Here is a 21,920-nt window from a genome sequence, read left to right on the forward strand (position 1 = left end):
GCCTCATGCGTTACAATAACACACCTTGTTTGTTTGGTAATGCACATTTTTGTCTTCACACTCCGTGCCTGTTAATACACACCTTCTTAATGCACAATATGTAGTAATTTATCCTCCGTTTATATTTTTGTATGTTTCTTTATTGTTTGATTTACCTTCCCTGTATGGAAGACCAACTCTGCCATAATTTAAAATAAATGAATAAACAAAAAAATACCTACATCTATATGCCATGAATTAATAAATATATGCCATAAAATGTATTTATTGATGCCTGGTTTTGATGCGAAGGCTGACCACACCGGTTGAACTTTTCGCCTACTGGTTGATCAGCGAGTTCACGGATCGACTGCACATGTCTTGCTTTTCACAGCCAGCCAGGTGGCTTGAATTGAAATGGCACAGCAACAGCAAGCAGGAGCCAACGTAGGTGACTGATACTCTGTTGTATTTGGCGTCATACACGGACACAAGCATTGACCCTCAGATACTCGAGTATTTGGAGGAAGGGGTATGTCGCTTGACCGCGTCCATTTGCCACACGGTCGGACATTCATTTATCTATTTTTAATTATGGCAGAATTGGTCCTCCATAACTTTGTCAAAACTTGGCGTATTTCTTTTGCCTTAATGTTGATGCCTTAACAACATTCCCTTCTACTGGGTCTACAACATACTATCTGTGCTGCGTTTCCCCCAAATCAAACCAGCACACAGGAGTCAACTGTAATTTTAAATAATGAATTAAGTAGTACAGTCATGTTGTTTCCAGCTGTCTTTTTTTTTTTTTTTTTTTACTTGTTAAGCATTTAAAAATGCATTTCTTGTCCTTACGCAAAGGGCTTGGTACATGAAACATGTTGGGTAGTTATTTTTACCATTTAAATTAAAACTAAACAGTATTTCAAAGACAAAAATGTTGAGAAACAACAACCAGTGTCGTACTCGGGACCTCTGAGGGAAATACATTTGAAGAAACATTCAACCTTTGTTTATTTTTTGGTGGTGGACAGGTAGGGCACCAGATATTTCTGAAGGTTTTTCACCTGATGAGTCTGTAAATGATGCTAATTAGGATCCAGAGCTGTCAATGTGTAATCAATAAACTGATAACAGAGCATCCTTAAAGTCAAAATATGGCGCATCCTCAATGGAAACAACAAACCAGGCAAGTACTGAGGTGTTTAATAAATAACAGCATGAACAACACGACAACAATAACATCAACATTAAAAGCTTGAATTCGTTTTGTCTATATACACATACTGTATGTATATATTTTCATATTTGACTGTATAAACCATAAATATGACATGCAGTCCTCATAACTTAAAACAACCAGGTCTTCTCTGACTGAGGTAGGGTCAGGGGCCGAGGGTTTGGATAGAAGATGTTGTTTGTGTGTGTGTGTATAGGTGTATGTATAGGTGTGTGTGTGTATAGGTGTGTGTGTGTGTGTGAATGCCGTGGTGAGTATGGGTGTATGTTCAGAGGTGGAGGAAAGGATTACAGTATTGGCAATAAAGCTGCAGTGGCTGTTTAGAAGTGTGTGTGTGCTTGGTTCTTAGTTCAGTGGTCAGGAGTCGTCCTCCCCAGTCAGTGACCCATTTTCCCCGTCCAAGACTTCCGGCTTAGAACACACACACACGCGGCATTGATGCGGATGAATCTCCAGGCTGTCCGTTCCTTGTAGATGGTCAGGGCACTTACGAATATGTGCGTGTTGGTGCAGTAGGAGTTCCAGTGGCGACTGTCGATGCCGAGACAGCCCGAGTTGCCCGATTTGGAACCTTGCTTGCCGCCCCGTCCCCCGGACCTTCCCCCGTTTGAAGTCCCGGAGCCCCTGTGCGTGGGGGAGCGACAGGTGGTCTCGTAGAAGAACTGTTTCTTCACCACGTTGTTGATTGTAACATTGGGCAGCACCGTCACCTCGTTTCCAGCTATGTCTGTGGCTCGTGTCAGGTTGCCCACCCAGGTATTTATGCTGTCACACACCGAGTACTCCCCTCGGTGCATGTTGTGCGATCCCGCTCTGCGCCTCACCCTCATCCCCCTCACCCCTTCAGTGTCATAGCCCTCGCCTTCCAGGGCATCGTGTGATGGGGGCACCTCACTGAAGACAACACGGGGCGAAGAGCGGTAATGTCTCTTGGAGAAGAGCTTGGGGTCCACCACCGGGATGGAGGGGTCAGGGAGGGAATCGGATGTAGAGCGCCCCGTGACGGGGCTCATATCTTGTGTGGGTGAAGCTGCCCTTGAGTGCGGCCTCTTGGTCCTGTGGTGGCTGGTCCTATGGCGCTGTTGTGAAGTATGCTCTTCAGATAGGTGGTCCCTGGCTGCTGTATGATGCTGTCCTGCTCTGTGATTGGCTCCCGTCTGCTGTCCTACTTTGTGGTCGGCTGCCCCAGCGCTCCCGGCCAATCCACCTCCCATGTTCAGTGCAGCCTGGATGCCGATCAGGAGGAGCAGGACCAGTGGTGACGACCTCATGGGCACACGTCCTGAGCAAACACAGGCGGAAAAAAAGGGGAAAGTTCAAATAATGTCGTACCAATATCTAAGGTAATCAGATTTTTATAAAAAAGACAAAAGTGTGTTGTTTTTTGAGCTGTTCCTAAACCTTTAAGACCTGAACATCCGTCTGCGCATAAAGAAAATGTTCGGTATATGAATTACCGCAACCTACCGATGGACAAAATTCAAAGTGTGGCTGAACACTGGGAAGTTGTGCTTTCTTGAAAAAAAGCTGCCATTACGATAATGATGACGCACTACTGCTGTCGGCTGCAGGTTGGGCAGTGACGCAAGACCGGGGAGCCCCAGGAATAGAGAGTTGTTTAACTTCCCATTGTTCCCAGCCACACTTTGAATTTTGTGAATAGAGCAAACCACTGTGAGTTACGGTAATTCAAATACTGCGCGCTTTTACGGATCACCAGCGATTTTACCATTTACAGACACACCTCTGGTCTTATTTGAGTGTGCCTTTGTGTGTATGTGTTGCATGGAGTGCATTTATGTGTACCTGTGGAATGTGTCCAGTTGAAGTGGGAGCCCCTGTGGACTCTAGAGCCAGACTCCAGTGCAGGCCGGGCCCCTTATGCCTGCCATCTGGACCCGCTGAACTACAGCTCTGTAACACACACACACACATATATTTAATACAGGTGCAAATAATATTTTTTTTACTGTTAAAATAAATACTTTGATGTGATGAAGTGATATAATAGAAAATATATTAAGCCTCCCAATTCTCAACCCAAAAGCAACAAACTTTACATGGTACACCCATTTATTTTCTGTGACATTAAGACTCTACAGTGATCCCGCAGGAAGTGAAATACGCTTAGCAGTGAAGCTGAGATGATTTCAAGAGCGCTGCTAAGCGCTCATCTCCCTTTCCATGACCACCGCCGCTTTTACAGACGCACACAATTCATCATTATCTGACCTTATCTCCCGCGTAGTGCACACACACACTCAGCATGTTTAACTCTCACAGCTTAGACTTGCCATACATTGGAATGTGAAGCATTTCACACATCATTAGATGTTGTGTTACGTTCTATATATTGAACAAGAAGCACTCCAATGTGCACCAATAATAGGAGATGTTAACACATGCAAACTTAGTCCGAGTGTACATGTGTGTGTTTCTACACACACATGGGTGCGCACACAGGAATGCATGGAAGGCTGTTTTTATGAATAGTTTGCGTGCTTAGACGCCGCGATGTGCATGAATAAACACACCCCGTCCCACGCAAACACTCGGTAGGTCACTGAGGTGAGCTGAAGCTGGTGTGTCAGTATTTTTGACTTATCCGCAGTGTTCTCTAGAATCCATCTTGCTGGTACGCTGTTGGAGTGACACAAAGTTTGTCAGCGTTGGAAATGTTTAACTCAGTATGTTTAATTGCACCGCCTTGTTACGAAAGCTGCGGCATTCAGGTAGTGATTCACGATCATCTTTGCAAAAATGAAAGGTCTAGCTTTTACTTAATCTTTTCAAGCAAATACTCCCGGAGTAGCGCATCTTAACCAGAGGAGGTCAGCGTTGCCTCCTTTGCCAAAGTGAACCAGCATTCACAGACATTGTCAAGCAGCTGAGAAATATCAAAACGTCGCTGGCTCTGTTCCCATTAGACACATCAACTCAAGTGAAAGAGAGAGGTTTAGCATCTTAAATCATTTCACAGGCATTTTCCCACAACCTGCGGATGCCTTTATGTCCTGTGAAACACATTTTCTTCACCTGGGTGTCTGCAAAGTACTCAAATATCACTTATGGTACCTTATAAGTTACTTCTTATCTGTCCCCCACATTTACATGATAACTGGAGTTACTGGTTAAGATGTGTGAGAGAAACTTGTTGCATCCTATTCAACACTTTAAGAGGCAATATTTGCAACATGCAATCAATTACTTTTACACTGTGGTATTGTGGCATTTTCTTATGTAAATACACAAAAACCACAGCCACCACAAAACATCTACAAAGCAATCAAGTAATCTTGGATGATGGTAAAAAAGTATTGTTTTGAGAAACTGACCTAGTAGTGATATCATTTTGGCCCCGATATTCACAATTACACACACTCATACACATATGGAGCTGGTCCAAACAGGCAGTGAGTTGACTGATCCAGGCTGACGGGCAGCTCACTATTTACATGGCCCAGGGTGAGCCTGGAGGATCCTAATGTTAAAAATATGTGGCTCGTGTTTAAGGCCAACGGAGCCAGCGTAAACACTGCAGCGCAGGAGCGCAGAGGTCAGAGCGGTTTAGAAAGAACCTCTGACTTATAGGATTACTTCAGCACTGGATCAGAATCCATCTGACGATCACTCTGACCCTCTCGCACGAATACTGTATACAGAATAACAAACATACACACATGCACAGCCATGCTTACACAAGTCAGTGGGATTGTCCGCAACAGGATTTGGATGCGGTCCCAAAGCAGTTTGTTTGTTTTATGGTTTTGCGGAAACCAAGCCACATTTCACTGCAGAAATTCTGCACTGGAAAGTCAACATATTTCATTCACATCTGCAAGGTGTTGACTGGGCCTGGAAGAGATAATAATGGATGAAATGGCCAAATGTACTTTATGTCCTATATCAAACGCTGGAGAAAGGCGACTGTTATGTTAGTGGTAAAACAGGAAGTCTCAGAGTAGCGTGTAAGGCGTGAGCTGCTTCCCTCTTCAGCATTCAGGGAAAACCAGAAAACCAAACACACATGGGAGATGGCATGAAGAGTTAGGAAGCTGGCATCCTTGTCGGTCTTGTGGCCGAATAATGACAAAGATATTCCAAAACCCTTGAAGCAACAGGGACGACAGATTCCGCACGGTTCCCATTTCCATGCAATCAACATACTGCATCAATACACAGCACCATAAACAAAGCAATTCTTAAATATCCTCTTGTGGTTCATATATTGTGACTTCAACGACTCTTTACAAGAACGTTATAATATATATGTGGTTAACTATAAGGAGGTTCCCATTCTCTGCAATATCCTGGCTGCCCAGATATGCCAGACGGTAAATCAAGACCGCCTTCTGTTGAGTCATCTGTCACTTTCAAATTCTGCAGTGGAGTTCCACGCACCACATGGCGCTACCTGGTTAAATGAGACCGCCAAAGCTGATGAAAGTATGAGAAGCGAAGACATTAGTCACTGAGCTGCTCGTCTGTGACCTAGAAAACCAATCACAGGGTAAACACGAGGGAGAAAAACACTTCAAACAACTCAGGGACAATTGATTACTACCAAAGGCATTGGATACCAGCCTCAATCTTACCGGCACCAACTGTGCAGTGTTAGCCAGTAGGACGTTTTTATTTAGTCTGCCAACTACACAGGACGATCCACAGATCTGGTGCCGACTTGTCGCCAATCGACTGCATGCGGTTGGAATACGATGTGTTGACTGCTGAACAGTGATAACAAGGCAGCTGGGCCAAAACACCATCCATCTGAAGTTAGTTTACAGTAAGCAAAGGGCTTCTCCCTATCTGTGTGATACATTAGTCTTTAGTTACAAGTCCTTGTTAAAAGATGTGCAAGAGCGGCGTGTCAACGGTTTTCTCAAACAAACACACACTTCTCAGAGAGTGTTGACAACCGTCTTAGATTATGAAAGGGTGAGAGAGAGACTGACAGCGGCAGACACAGGGAGGGGAGGAAAGAATGGAGACAGAGAGAGGGTGATGCGGGGAAAAAATAAGAGAAAGGTCAACAGTTTTTTTCGGTGTCTCTCATCAGCTCAGTGTAATGCGGTTCCTCCTGCTGTCAACCACTTGAAATAATTATCAAGTAGGACGACTGCCAGGTCAACTCGCTCCCTTTTACACAAATCCAGATGTTTTAAGATGTATTTATTTCCTCTAAAATTGTCTCTAACTCTTGTTAATCAATGTTTGAACAACACAAGTACTTATAAGGATCGTCTTTGAGATCGTCTTTGAGCCCTCGATCCAGAGTCCCGTGCTTCCACAATTTAAATAACAACAATTGACGCTTCCATTCCTCATCTCGTCATTATTTCATTCAGTCTTGCAATGGAAGCTTGTCAGAAATAAAGAAAATCCGCTCGTCACAGTTTCGATATGCTGCCACGTGAAACCAATGCAACGGCCAAGACATTACAATGAATCACGTTTTTTTGTCACGTAAAGTGATGTCATTCAGGGTTTGTTAAAAGCACAATTAAGTCACGTTCTCCAAATGTTCCTGAGAGGCTGTCAGTGAGCAGCCCATTCTTGGACACGTGCTACAGCTCTTAAATACAGACAGTTGGAAGAGAAAAGAAAAGAAAAAGCTCTTTGGATGCTTAATCCACGTTTAAAATGTACAAATTTCTTTCCATTAGGTAACAAAATGTCAAAGTAAACAACACTTATTTTAAAGCAAGTACCTGTCAAGTCAAAAAGATTTTCTGAAAAAAAGTTAGAATAGCAGCTCAATAGGAACAAAAATGCCCTCACATAACTACCTTACTTGGAACCGGTTGGTCCAAAGGGAAGGATTGAGAGGGGTGGTGAAAACTAGATAATGCGATTTCTGAGTTGGAATAACACATTATTTCTGTTGCCGATGACAGTTATGCATTATAATGCGGACAAAAAATATTTTTTCTCACCCAATAGAGATTAACATTTACAATGTTTCAGTATCCACTTTCCCATCTTTTAGTTTGTAGACTGGCATTGCAACATCTGGGCAATAACTGTGGTTATAGTCTCACCCTTTGATTCATTCATTTGATTCTAATGAGCACATAGATATCTAAAAAATTAATGATTCAATATCAATTTATAACATTATTGGATCAATTTAAAGTATGACGACAGAGCACAGTTGAACAAAAGCAAAAACATTATCAAGATGAGCCAAGATATTGTGGAAATACCACAAATCTCCTAAAGCAATGATGACATTAGCTTAGTAAAATTCTTAACATAACTAAGCAAAACTATTTAGAAACTGAAACATCTCCAAACAAATCCATACTGGACTAAATCCAAATTCGATTTAGTCCAGTATGGATTTGTGACCTAGTGAAGCGGAGCTGAAATCAGTATCAATGTCCAACCCTGACTTATGTGCTGACTTTTTTTTATTTTTTTATTTTAATCTGGGTAAAATGTTATTTCAACATGCTTTGGATTGTTATCAAAGTCTTGGATACTTGGATATTAGTCGACTGATCTGTTTAAGTCTCCCCCCAATTTCAGAGATCCCAATTTGATGAATAAATTCTAGTTGAGCTACACCATTGCAAAAAAAAAAAAAAGACAATAAAAAAAACCCATCAGCCCCACACTTTTATTTTCCCACCGTCATGCATCGTTAGCACAGTCCAGTTGGAGTTCTGCCTCTGACCTTCTCAAAACAAACATGTTACGAACTGAATTTGAATCTCACAGCACAAAAATAACCCATCTCCAAAAACTGCTGCCTCACTGTTTATGTTCTTTTGCAAATGTAATTTGAGTCAGATCACAGCATCACTCTTCTTTTGTCTTTCAAATGGTCTTTGAACCGATTGGTTCTGGTGATTCTTGCCTGTTTATGTTGATTTCACTCGTATTATGTGGCCCACGCTGATATAGGTCTGTCGACTTGATAATCTTTCTTACTATTTTTACACTATCCAATGTTAATTATAGTGGATGCATTAAGTAGATTATCCTTAAGTTCCTTAAGGATTCTGATACGTGTGTTCCACTGGTTTTCCTACATCGCATGGAAACATGACCGTCATACACCTTCATTCCTCGGTCCACAGCTTTAAATCCGGTGTAAAAACACAAATGTACGGCTCTGTCCCGTCTTTATGTTTAAAAGACGTTTGCTAGGAGAACCGGGGCACCTGTTGTAAATCAGAAATACTTCAAACAGCAAATTCTGCTGCTCTGGTCTCGGGGCACAGGAAGAACGAAACAGGCAGTGTCAAACTGACAGGCGGACACAACCTGCTAAAGCACTTTACTCTGCAGTCGGATGACAAATGATGCAAGATATGCAGAACAAAAGAGCATTTGGTGTTGCAGTGTCAATTGCTACAATATGGAAAGGGAAAATATCTGCACTTATTGACGTCAGATTGTATTTGCTTGACGCAGCAATAAAATACACCTGGAGTTAACAACATACAGGTAGAAGACTATCTAACTTTCAGATGTATCTCTTTACAGATAATCTACTGATGTTTCATTGAAGTGGTGCTGGCAGCTTAAAGTTGTAAGTAGGTACACACACCCTCGGAAATATATCAAAGCCTGGTGTTTTGTATGGAACCAATAAATCAAATTTATCCTAAACCATACGTGAACTTGATGCTATGAATTGGGAGCCTGGTTAGCAAGTATCCAGAGGGCAATGTCTGTAGGATCTTTTTAAAAAAACGTATACTGTACCACTATGTTACACAGATGTTTTCATCATCAGATGCTGTAAAATAAAAGCCTGCGTATGTCTGTTGAGGGCATCTTGAGAATATCAGGGAAGCAGGGAGCCATGATGTGGAAACTAAAAGGGACAGACTTGGCAACGAGCCAGGGTCTTCATCCTGCTTTTCCGTGCCTTTCTACATTTCTGTCTGCCTTTTTGCCTCTCTGTCTGTTAATTCTTGCCTCTGCGATCTCCTCAAAGGCCAGATACATGGGTGTTTCATGGGTCTTTCAGCATCTAAAAGCAAACAGACTTCAGCACCGCTCTGGTGCGCAGGTGCCGAGCGCCGGGTCTGATCATTATTTTCTCATCTTTAGGGAAAATAATACAGCTTTACTTTGATCATATCCACACAACCTCTTCTTTTTCCACCTTGCCCATCTTCAAAGTTTGTGTGTGTGTGTGTATTGTTTTGGTATGTGAGTTGTGGACATATTTGGCTACTGCTTCAGAAGCTGCAAAGAATTTTTCTTTAAACATTCACCAAGTACACAGACAATAGGATTTCGACTAGTACTGGGAATAATTTGCCTTGGAAGTGGGTTAGCAGTGTCTGCATATGGCTTCACTTTATCTCTTTTTCTAAAAATCTAAAAGTGTTGTGTAAAGAGTGGCAAGGTATTACAGTTTAGCTGAATCCAAATACCGATAAATTAAATGTATCCCATGTACCTGTCATACAATAGGTACAATAACATACCCTGATTTGTGAAGTGTAAGCCACTTACAGTTTTCTTTGGAGTAACAAAAGCACTTTAGCACAGATGAGACACTTAGACATTCCTGTCAAATGTACTGCAAGACAGTCCCAGGAATTTGAGACTTTGGCATACTCTGTGTCTTTCTGGCCTGAACACCTTCTAATCGGCTTTTCGGTTGAAAAGAAAAGAAGGGTCATGCACTGTGCTACGTGCAGCTAAACCGCTAATTTCCCGTCCTAACACAACATTGGTTCCAGATTTGTCTTATATTTACCATGGCAACCCCGGAGACCAAGCAGAGACATGACAAAAAAGCGTAAGGTCAGCCTTTGCACTGCTATGACACACTGTCCTACGGTAAATCGAACGAGGATTTCTCATAACAGAAAGATTGAATCCTTGTGGTGTTTGCGAAACGGATTCCAGAATAAACAATGTTTTAGCTGACTCTCGTTTCAGCTATAATTGCATTTGGAAGAAAGGGATGAGTGGCAAATAGAAACTTTTAAGTGAAACAATGCAGCTCTTTATACACCGAGGGATGTTTTTTTTCCTTCTTGTTTTTATTTTTTGGTTTACTAATGTGGTTTGTAGCACTTTCCCACGAAAAAAAGCCCTGTTTGTGGGATTGAAACGTGTGGACGTGTTCTAAGAAGAAGAACTTTAATGGTCATTGCACACAAGTTACAGTTTTCGTTGGCATAGTTAGAGTTGTTGCATCTAGAAAAAATGTATTTGCTAAACAACAACATGCAACCTGTCCTCTAGCGCCGCAATTGACTAGACGTAATATACCACAAAGAGCTATTGTACATAAATTAAACTAAGGGTGTCTTAACACCACAGTAGAAAAAACAAGGGTCTATGTGTCCTGTATATCATGCTGTACTTTGGACAATGTGCGGATGATGTCTTATTAAACTGTTTTTGAATTGAAACAATATAAGTAACAGAAAGGTTAGTGCAACAAATCTCAACTTCCAGCAATGTCTTCACTCTGCATGGTGCACTTCATGTGTGCAGCAGAGCAAGCAAAACCAAAAGCTGTATTAATCTGAATGTGACGCTGCCTTAAATCTCTGTTGACACAACCCGTATTGATTTACTGAATTAAATATAATCAGAGATAATAAGATTTAGTGGTGATAAGCTGTTTGTTTGTTCTTAGGAAATCTCTGTGGCCGTTGATGACAGAACTACATGCATGCAGTATTTTGGCGATGAAGTCAGTGATGAAATCTCAGAAAAGAGCACCGCGATTGTATTAGTAAAATACCTTCTCCCCTTTTCTGCCCCTTTTTCTCCCCCTCTCCACCATCGGGCCCATCCCCATTCAGCCCACCCTCTCCCTGCACTGGACCAGTGGACGTGGGAGGCCGGTCCTCCAGGCCTTGAAGGCAGGATGAACACAATGATTAACATGTTTTCCAGGCCCCTAGTTTTTATATGACCTTGACATTCAACAATCTTCTCATGACAAGTGCTTAATCTTTTGGCATGGCTGTGGTGATAACTCCCCCTCTTCCTGGTGAAAATCTAAAATCCCACAGCAGTGCAGGGAAGAGGAGGAGGCGGAGGAGGAGGAGGAGGGCCAGAGACAAGAATGCTTGTCTGGCTGCAGATGGAGATGAAGACAGAGGGATGGAGAGGAAGGAATCAGAAACATCAAAGGATGGGGAGAGACAAGAGGCAATGGAGGGTGGGCTAGAGAAGGGCAATGAGATGCCTTGGGAACTGACCAAATATAGGAGCATGTGATAGAGAGAAGAAGTGCAAAGTTTCTGGGGAATGGCCATGGAGACAAAGTTCAAGGACAGGTTTGGAAGGAGGAATGAAGTCTACAGGGAGTAACAAACCAGTCAGGGGTAAGGGACATGTGGAGTTTCATCTCAGTCGCCCCACTCTAAATAGCTTTAACAGAGAACGTTCCCCCTGTGTTCGCTCCAACAGACTGAAAATTTGCAGTCCCACAGTTGTCATTGATCATGTTGCTTATTTAGTCTCAGGGCATCCCCCAGTAGAAGAAAACCCTTCAAGTTGTCCAAGCTGAGGTTCACTCATGTTCAGACTATTCCTTTTGGAGAGAATCAGCATCTGTGTGTGTGTGTGCATGTGAGTGAAACCACCACCAATGATTAAAGGAAATATATGCCAGTTGGATTTCTGATTAAGATCACTGACTAACGCACGTGTGAGTCATTCGGATCCTGACTTGACTCATCTCATAATATTATTATTTGAACGTCTTTTAAAGCTCAAACCCCTGTCGAAATCGAGCATATAGAATTATATGTGACTGTTGCAAACAAATCAGCTGCAGAGTAATTGCTACGTGAGTCACCCAGTTAAAGAGAATCTAGAGCATAAGGAGAAACTTGGGCGTAAATAGATGTGCTCGCCCAGACACCCAAGTCTGATACCATGAGTCAGACACGAGAATTTGCATGCACTGGTTTCTTTAGGTGTTTTCCTACTTGGATTCTTTGATCATAAGCTATATTTGATATAAACAGTCTGTCAGTATGTTAAAACTGAAATAACTTTGTCTTGTACAGACATTCGTGATTTGCAGGTGATGACCTATTCTAACTTGGTTACGATGACCCTATTGTTTTGTAGCATGTATTTGTGTATATATTACAACCAAACTGGTGCAGAACTAATTATATACCCATTATATAACCGACTGCGGCTGGACCTGCTGTTACGGTTGGAAGTAGAGAAGGTAGTGTATTTTATCGACTTTACTGTCCCGTGGGAAGACAGATTTGAGGAGGCTAATGAGCGCAAGAGAGTGATATATGCAGAGATGGCAGCAGAAGCTGAGCAGTGAGGGTGGAGCGCTTGTGTGCGGCCGGTGGAGGTAGGCTGCCATGAATTTTTGGCAACATCCAGCATTGCTCTTCTGTGCGAGTTGGGTAGAAAACAGAGGGTTGAAGTAAACAACATGTCCCTTGCAGCAGAGCGAGCAAGTGAGTGGCTGTGGCTAAGGAGGAAACACACTAACTGGGGAGTGTGCTAAAACTAAGGCTTACTGAGTGGTTTTAGTAGTTAGTAGTAAGGCTAAGCTAATCTTTCAATGGTTGAAAGTCACACAGTTGTGCGATGACAGCATGGAGGGGGGTGACTCCAGGACACTGGAACTCACTGTTAAGCCTTCTTGAGGTGTTGTGTGCCTAACTTAATGAAACATTGGTCAAGAGATGTGCTGCATACCGCTTACTGCTGTTGGCTGGGCTAGTTAGCTGGTGTCTTCTGGTTGGTTGCCACCTCACGTGTTGAGGCTACAGTCCTTGGTACAGGACCGGTTCAAATCCGCACCGGGTGCACTTTCCTTCCTCTCTGCCTCTCTACTGAACTTTCAATGAAAAAGGCTAAAAATGCCCAAAAAATATACTTACAAAAGGTGTTTTGACTAAGATCTTGGCACAAGGGATTGTAACATCTTATTCTGTGTAATGATGAATGCCATCAACACTAAAATGTCAAGTTGGTAACATAGTAGACGTAGTAAATATTACACGTGCTTCACGTAAGCAGCAAGTATTGGTATGCTTTTAACTGAACTAAAGGTTTCCTGTTATGGTATTACTCTTTGTTTTATCATACACAACACCTCTCATCAATCCTCTCTGTCGTCCTCGTGTAGACAGCGCTGTCAAGATTGTTAACTGAATCTTCTAAAGACTGTCGTGACTCCCAGTGCTTGCTGATTACTTGACCCGCCTGTCTTCTGCTCTGTGTGGCCTCTCCATCGCTCTGTTATTGCTCCTTCTCTCTCTGCTTCTGTGTCCCTCTGCCTCCCTCCCTCTTTCTCCTTCCCACCCTCCTCTCTCCAGCTGATGTCAACCACCTGTCTGCGTGGGACCTCCCAGGCCCATCCTCTGTCTGTTAGCAGCTTGCCATGTTCAGTGTGTGAGCAGAGCTATGGTGAAAGAGATAAGGCGGCCACTTTCCAGCAGGGATCTGCGTGTTTGTGTGTGTGTGTGACCTGCAGCGGGGGTTTATATAAATTAATGTTAACTGTGTAGTTTGATGCATGGGCTTAACGGAGAATCCAGCAAAGAGGAATTGCTTCCTACAGCGTCATCCTCCCTAAGAGTCCTCATGACACAGCATCAATCCTCCAGTTTTAAATATAACATGGCAGAAAAACTCTGAAGGGAAAAGTAGAGAAACCTATGTCTAAAACAGTGTGACTCGAGGTTGAATTATTAATTTCTGCTGCCGTTGTAGGAGACCAATCTGTTATAACTAGCCAGTGGCTCATCTTTATGGATCCTATCCATATGCCGTCTCCAATTGGCATGTTCCAAATAAGTGCATAATGAGTGGCTGCACTTATATCCTTCGGGCTAAGGCGAGTTTATGTGTTTGATGCGTATCCAACACAAACACACATATGCAGTACATACACATGTACACACATGTGCATCACTAACACATGTTATTTGAGGCTTTGGGGTCAATTGGCGTATTTGAAAGGATCAAGTATTTTGTTCTGTTGTTGGCAACAAGGGAGAGTTTCATGTCCGGACAAGCTACAGTCTAACAACCAATTGGGATAAAAGAGGAACTAAAGTGAGAGCGAGACACTGTCATCACATTAATCCAATTGTACACACACGCACAAACATGAAAAAGAGCTGCGGTGAAACAATTCAAAACAGTAGATGTGCGCTAAATCAACAGATTAAGACCACAACACTGTTATTTTAGTTGTAAGAAAGGCCCAGGTAATTTAGAGATTTACCGGCTGTGTGTGTGTTTGAGCAGCGCGCACATGCATGAGAAGAGAGCAAACCATAGCTGAAAGTCACAGAGGCATTTAATGTGGAATGAGCAGGCATGTCTGCACATTTATGTGTCTTTTTTAAGGCATATACAGTGCACACATGCACATATGTAGACATAAGAACAGAAACACGCAGACACAGGCAGACATAACCCTTTGACGGAGCACCTGTCGAAATCAGATCTTCAACAGTCAAGCGCAAACACTGGCTCACATTAACAGTCCTGGATTCAGTTTTCAGCGCATGTCAATGTAGGTCTAAACACAGGACTGTTTTATTCTTACTTTTGTACATTGCGGAGGGACTGAAAACCAGATGCGCATAAAGAATCCAGCTCATGTCTGATAAGAATTTTGTCCAAACCCAGTAAGTTACAAAATGTCAAACAATGTTAGCCGTGATTTCTGTTGAATAAGTGCTCTTCCAAACATCGTGAGAAGTTGTTTGTAAAGGAAACGTCAACAAGAATTACTGCAGAAAGGTGATGTTACGTTTCCGCATTTCCTACTCTGCTCTGCAATAGGATCCTATGCGTTACGGTGCAGGATTCTGACCTGTTATGACCTAGAAAAAAAGAAAATACCAGTTTACCTCCACAAGCACAGAATTTTAACCTCAAGCTTGAACTCTTGAACTTTTACCTTGCCCACTGATTCCAGACAGACCTTTCAGCTGGTTCACTTTACACCAGATGTTCCTACCCGGCTTTGTGTATTGACCTAAAAGATAACCCGGGCCCAGGGTTTACATTCTGACCCACAAATGATCGTCCTCTCATTTTTACCTCAGCGAAACTGTGTCTTCATGTTCACGGGAAGAACGAGCTGAAGAAAACGACGGCTGATGGCACAGTATTTGATTTGGTATTTAGGTTTGTAACTGACACACACAAGCAAAAAAGACAAAAGATTGTTTACTATGATAGCCATTATACTTTTCAGTGCAGTTGGTAAGGATGCATGCATGTGTACAACAAATGAATTTCCTCATACATAACAAGTCACAAGTGTTTTATGTAGTTTGGTTTTTTTTTTGTTTTTTTTTTAGTAAAGCTGCAAAAGCTGAACAAACACTGGGAAGAGTATGCTCAGACAAACTTCCTCTGCAAAGGATGATTACATCTGCATGAGGAGAAGATCATAAAAGCTCTGCCTCAAGCTATTGTGGGCTTATAAGAAATTATTAAATGCATTATCTGTGTGATCAATCTAACAATTTAACACTGACAGTACGCGAGTGATATCATGGTGATTTCAGACTTTCTCCAGTAATCCTAACTGATGTTTCTCCAAGTCCAAGTCACCAAGTCAACCTAGTCACAAACTTCTTTTAGACAGGTTGCAAATAGCTGTAGGAACAATTCTGGGTACATCATGATAGAAACTGTATTTGATAATTCAGCCAAAGACACCATGTGAACCAAATCACATCACAATCACAATACATAATTTCCTTCTGTGCATGAGCAAAAAATAAATCTGATCAAATAAGTCTAATTAATTTGAGACTAAAAACGTATTTGTATGAATATAATTCTCTATAATCTCTTAGTTTCTTCTCACGGAAACACGAACAGATTATCACACTAACCAGTCAAAGGCCTGTCGAGAAGAAATTGACTCCATAGTGAACCATGTTTGTTTTATTATTTGTAGTTTCAGTGTCACTTTAAATGCAGCTGGCTTCACGCCTCAGGTTTAAGAGCCGGAGTTAAACTGACAGTCCAGGTGTGCCACAACCTCTCCCCTGCCCAGGTGTCCCATATAACACTGCGTAGTCTAGACAGCTCACATCATTCCATCCTTTATTGTCTTTAAGGGGGCGGATCCTGTTCTTGTCACAATCTGAGCAAGTGCAATTTTTCAGATTTCTTTGCTCGTCGGTGCCGTTATGTCACTTCACAAATCTGACACTAATGCATCAAATATTGAGGCAATTTTGGGAAAAAAAAAAAAAAACTGCTCTCATGAATGAATACATGATTGTACAATTGTATGATAAAACTGATGTGTGGTAGACAATTAATGTATTAACTTGTAAAAGATCCAGTCTTTCACACCCCACAAAAATTCTAAGAAACCACTAAGTGACTCTGGAACAAATAAAGCATTCTGTGTTTCACCACAAAACAGATGAATTTACATGGATAAACATTTAAATACCATCTACAATGGTAGCACAGCCATCCTTACTTCACCCATTATTAATAGGCTGTTCTGGCCCTCTGGTAGAGTTAAGTCATTAGAAAACAATCTGAGCAAAATAACAGGAATTGTCTGCGTCAGCTAAATGAATAAAATGCGCATTCAGGACAGGAAAAGATACATATTAACATTCATGACCTAAACACCTATTTCTTGCATTTTTTCTCTCCCATATATAACCCAGAGTTGTGGCACTGCTTAAAATGAATTGCTATTCAACTAAGCATTTAGATTTCCATAGTAAAATCTCAACATTTTGTGTACCTTATAGTAAAGTGTTATCCTCTCTTTTTCTCTCTCTCACTCACACACACACACGCACTAATGCACACATGCACACACATATACACTGGTAGGGAAAGCTGTAACTCAGCTTCAAAGGGAAACCTGAGAGGGTCATGAATAATCACAGACATCTTTGTCTGCGGGGGAAAACAGCACTGTCCATCTGCCCTCCATACACATATGAACAGTAGTTCATGTGGCCTCCGCTGTTTTTAGCGCCGACATTGCGTACACTCTTGGGTTTAAAGGTTATATCGAGAGGGTCCATTGTAAACTTCAAAGTTTAAGATATCATCGCTTTTTTTTTCAAGTCAGAAATTTTGTAAAATTGAGTCTCAGATTCACTGTTGATGTAAAAAAACAAAAAACACTGAACTAAAGGGGGAAAGGGTCAGTGAAGTTACTGTATGTCATAAATGCCTCCCTCTGCATAAACTGACAGACAGTTAGAGCCACAGGCAAGCCAAGATAAGCTGTAAAACGACAAACTGGTCAAATGAAGTTTGTGTTGGCCAAATGACTTCAACAACATAGAAAAGTAATTTCCTCAGACAAGGAGAATTTATCTCGATGTGCATTCATTTTAAAGTGTTGACAAGCTGGCTTATCTGGACCTGAGTTTCAGATTTATTTTCTTTTTTTTTTCTTTTTCCCAAAAAGAAACCACAGGCCATCTTTCTTTTATCTTTACATGCTCTCTAATTTCACTTGGGCATCTCTGAAAATGTGCTCTGATTTATGCCGTGTTTACCACAAAGACAGTGTACAGGGTCTGTTGAGATGTCATGTAAAAATATATGGGCGGTTGGCTGCAGCTTACTCCTACAGATAGGTGATGAAAACAGCAGTCATCTCCCTCCAGCACACCACGGACCAGCGCACGTTTCTTTTTTTTCTTGTGGAGAGATTTTTTTATGTACTAGTCTAAGTTTGTGCAATGCTGCACAGTCAAAAACACAGAACGTACGTAACTCTACTATTTTGCATTTGGTAATTTTACAAACCCCGATCCAGTGATGATGCCATTGTTGCAGCATCTCCAAAACAGAATTAGACCTAATTTTACAACACGTCAGATCACAGGTTGAGCTTCTTGGTATATGTTTGTGCGCGTAAATGTTGGTTTGCAGTGACATTCCTCCCCTGTCAAAGCCCGAAAGGAATTCCCTTGTAGGAGTGGCAGGCATGAGGTCTGTGTTTAGCACACACACATGCTTGCTTGCATACACACACATAATTGCCAATGTTCATATTGGAGTAAAAACATAATAATAATAATTAGAGAAATTGACCAGTCGCACGCCCATATAAGCACCAGGCCCCACCCAGGATATAAGGATAGCCTCAGCAACATACTTCATGTTGGACATTGGAGCTCATCAGAATCTACAAGTCTTTTGAGGGTTGTGTAACATGAGTGGAGAGAAGGACAGATAGAAAAAGAGGGGGAGAGAGGGAGAGAGACAGAGAGAAAGAGAGACAAGGTAACCTGATGTCCCAGGAGTTTTCTGAACAGCAAGCGGGTTCTCATTGAAGTTTGGAGAACCCCCCCTTTTTCTAATTTTTTCTAATCCTCACCTCTATTCTCCCTTTCTGTCTACACCTTGTCTATCATCTGCACGTATCTGGAAAACCAAGGGAAGAACACAGCAACACAAGCAGCATTATCTTGTTAAATTTCATATATATAGTGGCTCCTATGTGTTGGAGTCAGCTGGAATGCTCTCCCCTCTACACTACAGAGGACTAACTGGCTGCTGCTGAGCTCAATCTCAATTTAGAGGCTCCACTTTCACTTAATGACAGGTATGAAAAAAAAGAAAGAAAGAAATTCAAGGCACAAGATAAACTCTGCTTCCTTCCTCCTATGTGGTCACACGCCCAACGCATTCATATCATGTGTAATTAAAATAATAATAATAATAATAATAAAAAAAAAAGAAAAAAAAACAGGTAGAACTCACCACCCTGTAATGATCCTTCTCCCAGTTCTCGCACCGGTGAGTGAAATCTTCCACACAAACTCAGCTATATTCCACCTCACTCTCTCTGGGGGCCAGCGGTAGAATTATCCCAAACTCAAAATCCCGCTCCTGCTTTTAAAGCTGTGAATCCAGGTCTCGGGCCATCCACTTCTGTCTGTCTCCCTCCCACACTCTTTGGGAAATGGATTGTTGTAAAAGTTTGGTGAGAGGACTCCCAAAGCTGCTCCCTCCCTCCTGTGTGGCTCACAGCAGGTCCTAGTGCCTACCCATTGCACATGTTTCCGTGAACAAAAAAAAAAAAAAGGAAAGAAAAGTAAAAGCTACTCATATCATACACCTAACCGCTGTCATTCATTTTTTCCCTCCCATTCATCACCCACGTGGGCCTCTCCTGCGTAAAACTGCGGAAAGGATTTCTGATTCAGCTTCGGCTTGTGCGAGACTTGACGTCACCTGTGGAGTCAGACATTGCCCAGCGCAGAGAAAGATTCCCAAGATTGTTGTTCCAATAACTGAGTCACTGCAGTTATAACCTTGGACAAAGACAAGCGGTTTCGTGTGTGTGGACTTACAGAAGTTACAGAAACTCATTGACCATTTCAGAAACATAGCGCGCTGCCATGTGTGGTAGGATGTTGCAAAACCACGCATGCTTCTGCGGTTCAAACGCACGCATAGAAGAAATGTGTACAGTCCAGTGAAATTTGTGGACATACAAGAATAGAGCTTTGATGGTCTGTTGCAACCAGGAATCCATGTCTGCTACTTGTCAATTGCTAATGGACGCGAAAGGGGGGAATAGAGGAACCAGAACAGTCAAACCATGCAGCTATAATATCCCCTCACCCTGGTAGCTGCCAGCCACACCCTGCATTCAGCAAGGGCTCCAGGCTCCAGTGTCACAACAGTCCCTTTCTGACGTTTCTCCCCCTTTCTTGTTTACGCATCTTTATTTTCCCATCTCTTGCCTTCTCACACTCTTCTTGGTTCTATGCGTTTCACGGTTCTTCTCTGACCTGAACCGTATCATTGTCAGAGCCCCTGGCGCTGAGCAGACAGACATCCTACCCATCTCCTCCAACAGACAGAGAGAGAGCGAGGGGGGGGAGAAAAAGAGAAAAATGAGAGAAAGAAAGGATTGTGTGTCAGTGTCATCCTTTTCTCTTCCTCTCAGGAAAATGACAATCCCTCAGTTTCAGAAGAAAAGACGATTTTGTTTTGGCGTCGAGGAGAAAACCTTGTTAGTTGCAAATGGGCCCAGAAGAAACACAAGGGGCAAATCTGAGAAGAGTTTCTCTCGGCGCAAGAATTTTGACCCCCCGCTGTTGGGTTCAAACTCTTGTGGGCGCTTTCCTAAAGGTGGCGGGGCTCTTTTTGAGGCTGTGACATTTAGTACTGTGTGTGTCCGTGCGTGTGCGCGTGCGTATGGGCTTGTGTCACTGTCAAAACGGCCTTGGCCCTTGTTATCAAGATTCAGTCTGAAAGGGGAAACCCCAGACAGAGAACTATGGCCCTGCACCCCCCACTCTGGGGTTGGTTAAGGGTGAGAAATGCTGAGGAGGGGTGAACACTTTGCCTGGGAGGGTGGGGAGGAGGTCAAGAGTGCACCAATATCCTCATATTTCAGGCATTTTCAGACCGGGACTGCTTCGGAAGATCTACATGCATGAGTTTGACCTTGTTTCAGGATCTAAATGCAGGTTATTTGAAGACAGCATCGCTGATCGGGTTTCCTAGCCTTGGAAACTTGGTCTAGGCTGCACTTTTAAATTTATAACATTTCAGTGAGATGCAACTGTTCAACAACAACAACAACGCATTTGTTTTAGATTTGTAGTTATTAAACATATTAATATACGAGCGCTGCCGGCCCTATTGACATGAAAACAAGGCTGTTTGTGGTTGCGTCATGGTTTTGTGCAATAAAATGTGCTATTAATCATTATAACACTGCATGAGCGCGTCTTATAATTTCTTGGCTGAGACACAATCCAGTTCTAATGTGTGGTCTTTAATTTCCAGTGCTATAAATTCCAGCAAACGCCTGCAAAGCCTTGAAAGTTCTGACACACAGTGCATGCACAGCACATTCTGCACAGTGCTACATAATGTCCAGCATTCGCATGCTTCAAAACAATATGCCAACACAGAGTCTGCATCCGCATCTAAACACCCGCGCTGTTTTCAGTGAAGCACTTAACAACAGGCTAATCCGCAGACGCGTTCGACATGAATCTCGGCGATATCTGACGGAAGCGGCCGAACAGGTTTCTCCATGGCGCTGAGACGCTGTTTGGGTACTCAGAAGTCTGCAGGAACAGACGCGCGCCCGGTATGAAGCGCACACCTCCACTCATCTCAGTCATTCCGAGAAGGACGTCATGCTTCTGTGAACTTGAGTGTTATGCATTGGTGTTTAATTGTCAGTCCGTTGAAAGGGAAGATACAGGTCAAAGGCGAATCCCAGGGTTAGTTCACAAACAAGGTCCTTCCTTACTTAGGGGTAAGTAGCGAGTAGTTTTGGTTTTATGTGGCAGTGGTTTAAGGTTACTGTCGCTGAGTTGTTCAAAGCATTCACATTTACATTTTGATGAATTAATCAGAGACACCTTTTCATGATTTCTATAAAAAAGTTCAAGGATGACTTGGGCTCTCGTCTTAAAATCTTTTCACCTTTCATATAAGCTACCTTTTAATTCACACCGTACACATAATGATCAGGTGCACAACACATTGGAAGGGATGTGTTCTGAGCCCAGCGTTCCCGCTGGATGAATGTACAAGCACCTATTGTATGACTACTGTAACAATCCTTCATTACCCAAGTCTGATCTAATCTCTGACGTCACTTTCGGCGCTTTCTTAACACTTAATGGGTTTTAGAAAATTATACACAAAGCATTCAGAATTACGTAGCATTTCTTTTATACATAAGCATTGGTCAGACTCATTGATGACGATGACACATCGTCCCTCTGAC

The 21,920-nt window shown here is 42.4% G+C and overlaps 1 protein-coding gene across 1 annotated transcript; it reads right to left on the reverse strand.

Annotated features, from left to right (window-relative positions):
* Positions 1–1,168: 1,168 nt before the first annotated feature.
* Positions 1,169–21,115, reverse strand: ngfa (nerve growth factor a (beta polypeptide)). The gene is made up of 3 exons (XM_047591264.1): positions 18,920–21,115; positions 3,026–3,133; positions 1,169–2,501 (listed from the first exon to the last, which is right to left on the reverse strand). Exon 3 carries the CDS (start codon positions 2,488–2,490, stop codon positions 1,597–1,599), a length of 894 nt encoding a protein of 297 aa, XP_047447220.1. The 5' UTR covers positions 2,491–2,501; positions 3,026–3,133; positions 18,920–21,115; the 3' UTR covers positions 1,169–1,596.
* Positions 21,116–21,920: the final 805 nt, after the last annotated feature.

This window comes from Mugil cephalus, chromosome 1, assembly GCF_022458985.1.
Source record: "Mugil cephalus isolate CIBA_MC_2020 chromosome 1, CIBA_Mcephalus_1.1, whole genome shotgun sequence".
NCBI classification, from domain to species: Eukaryota; Metazoa; Chordata; class Actinopteri; order Mugiliformes; family Mugilidae; genus Mugil; species Mugil cephalus.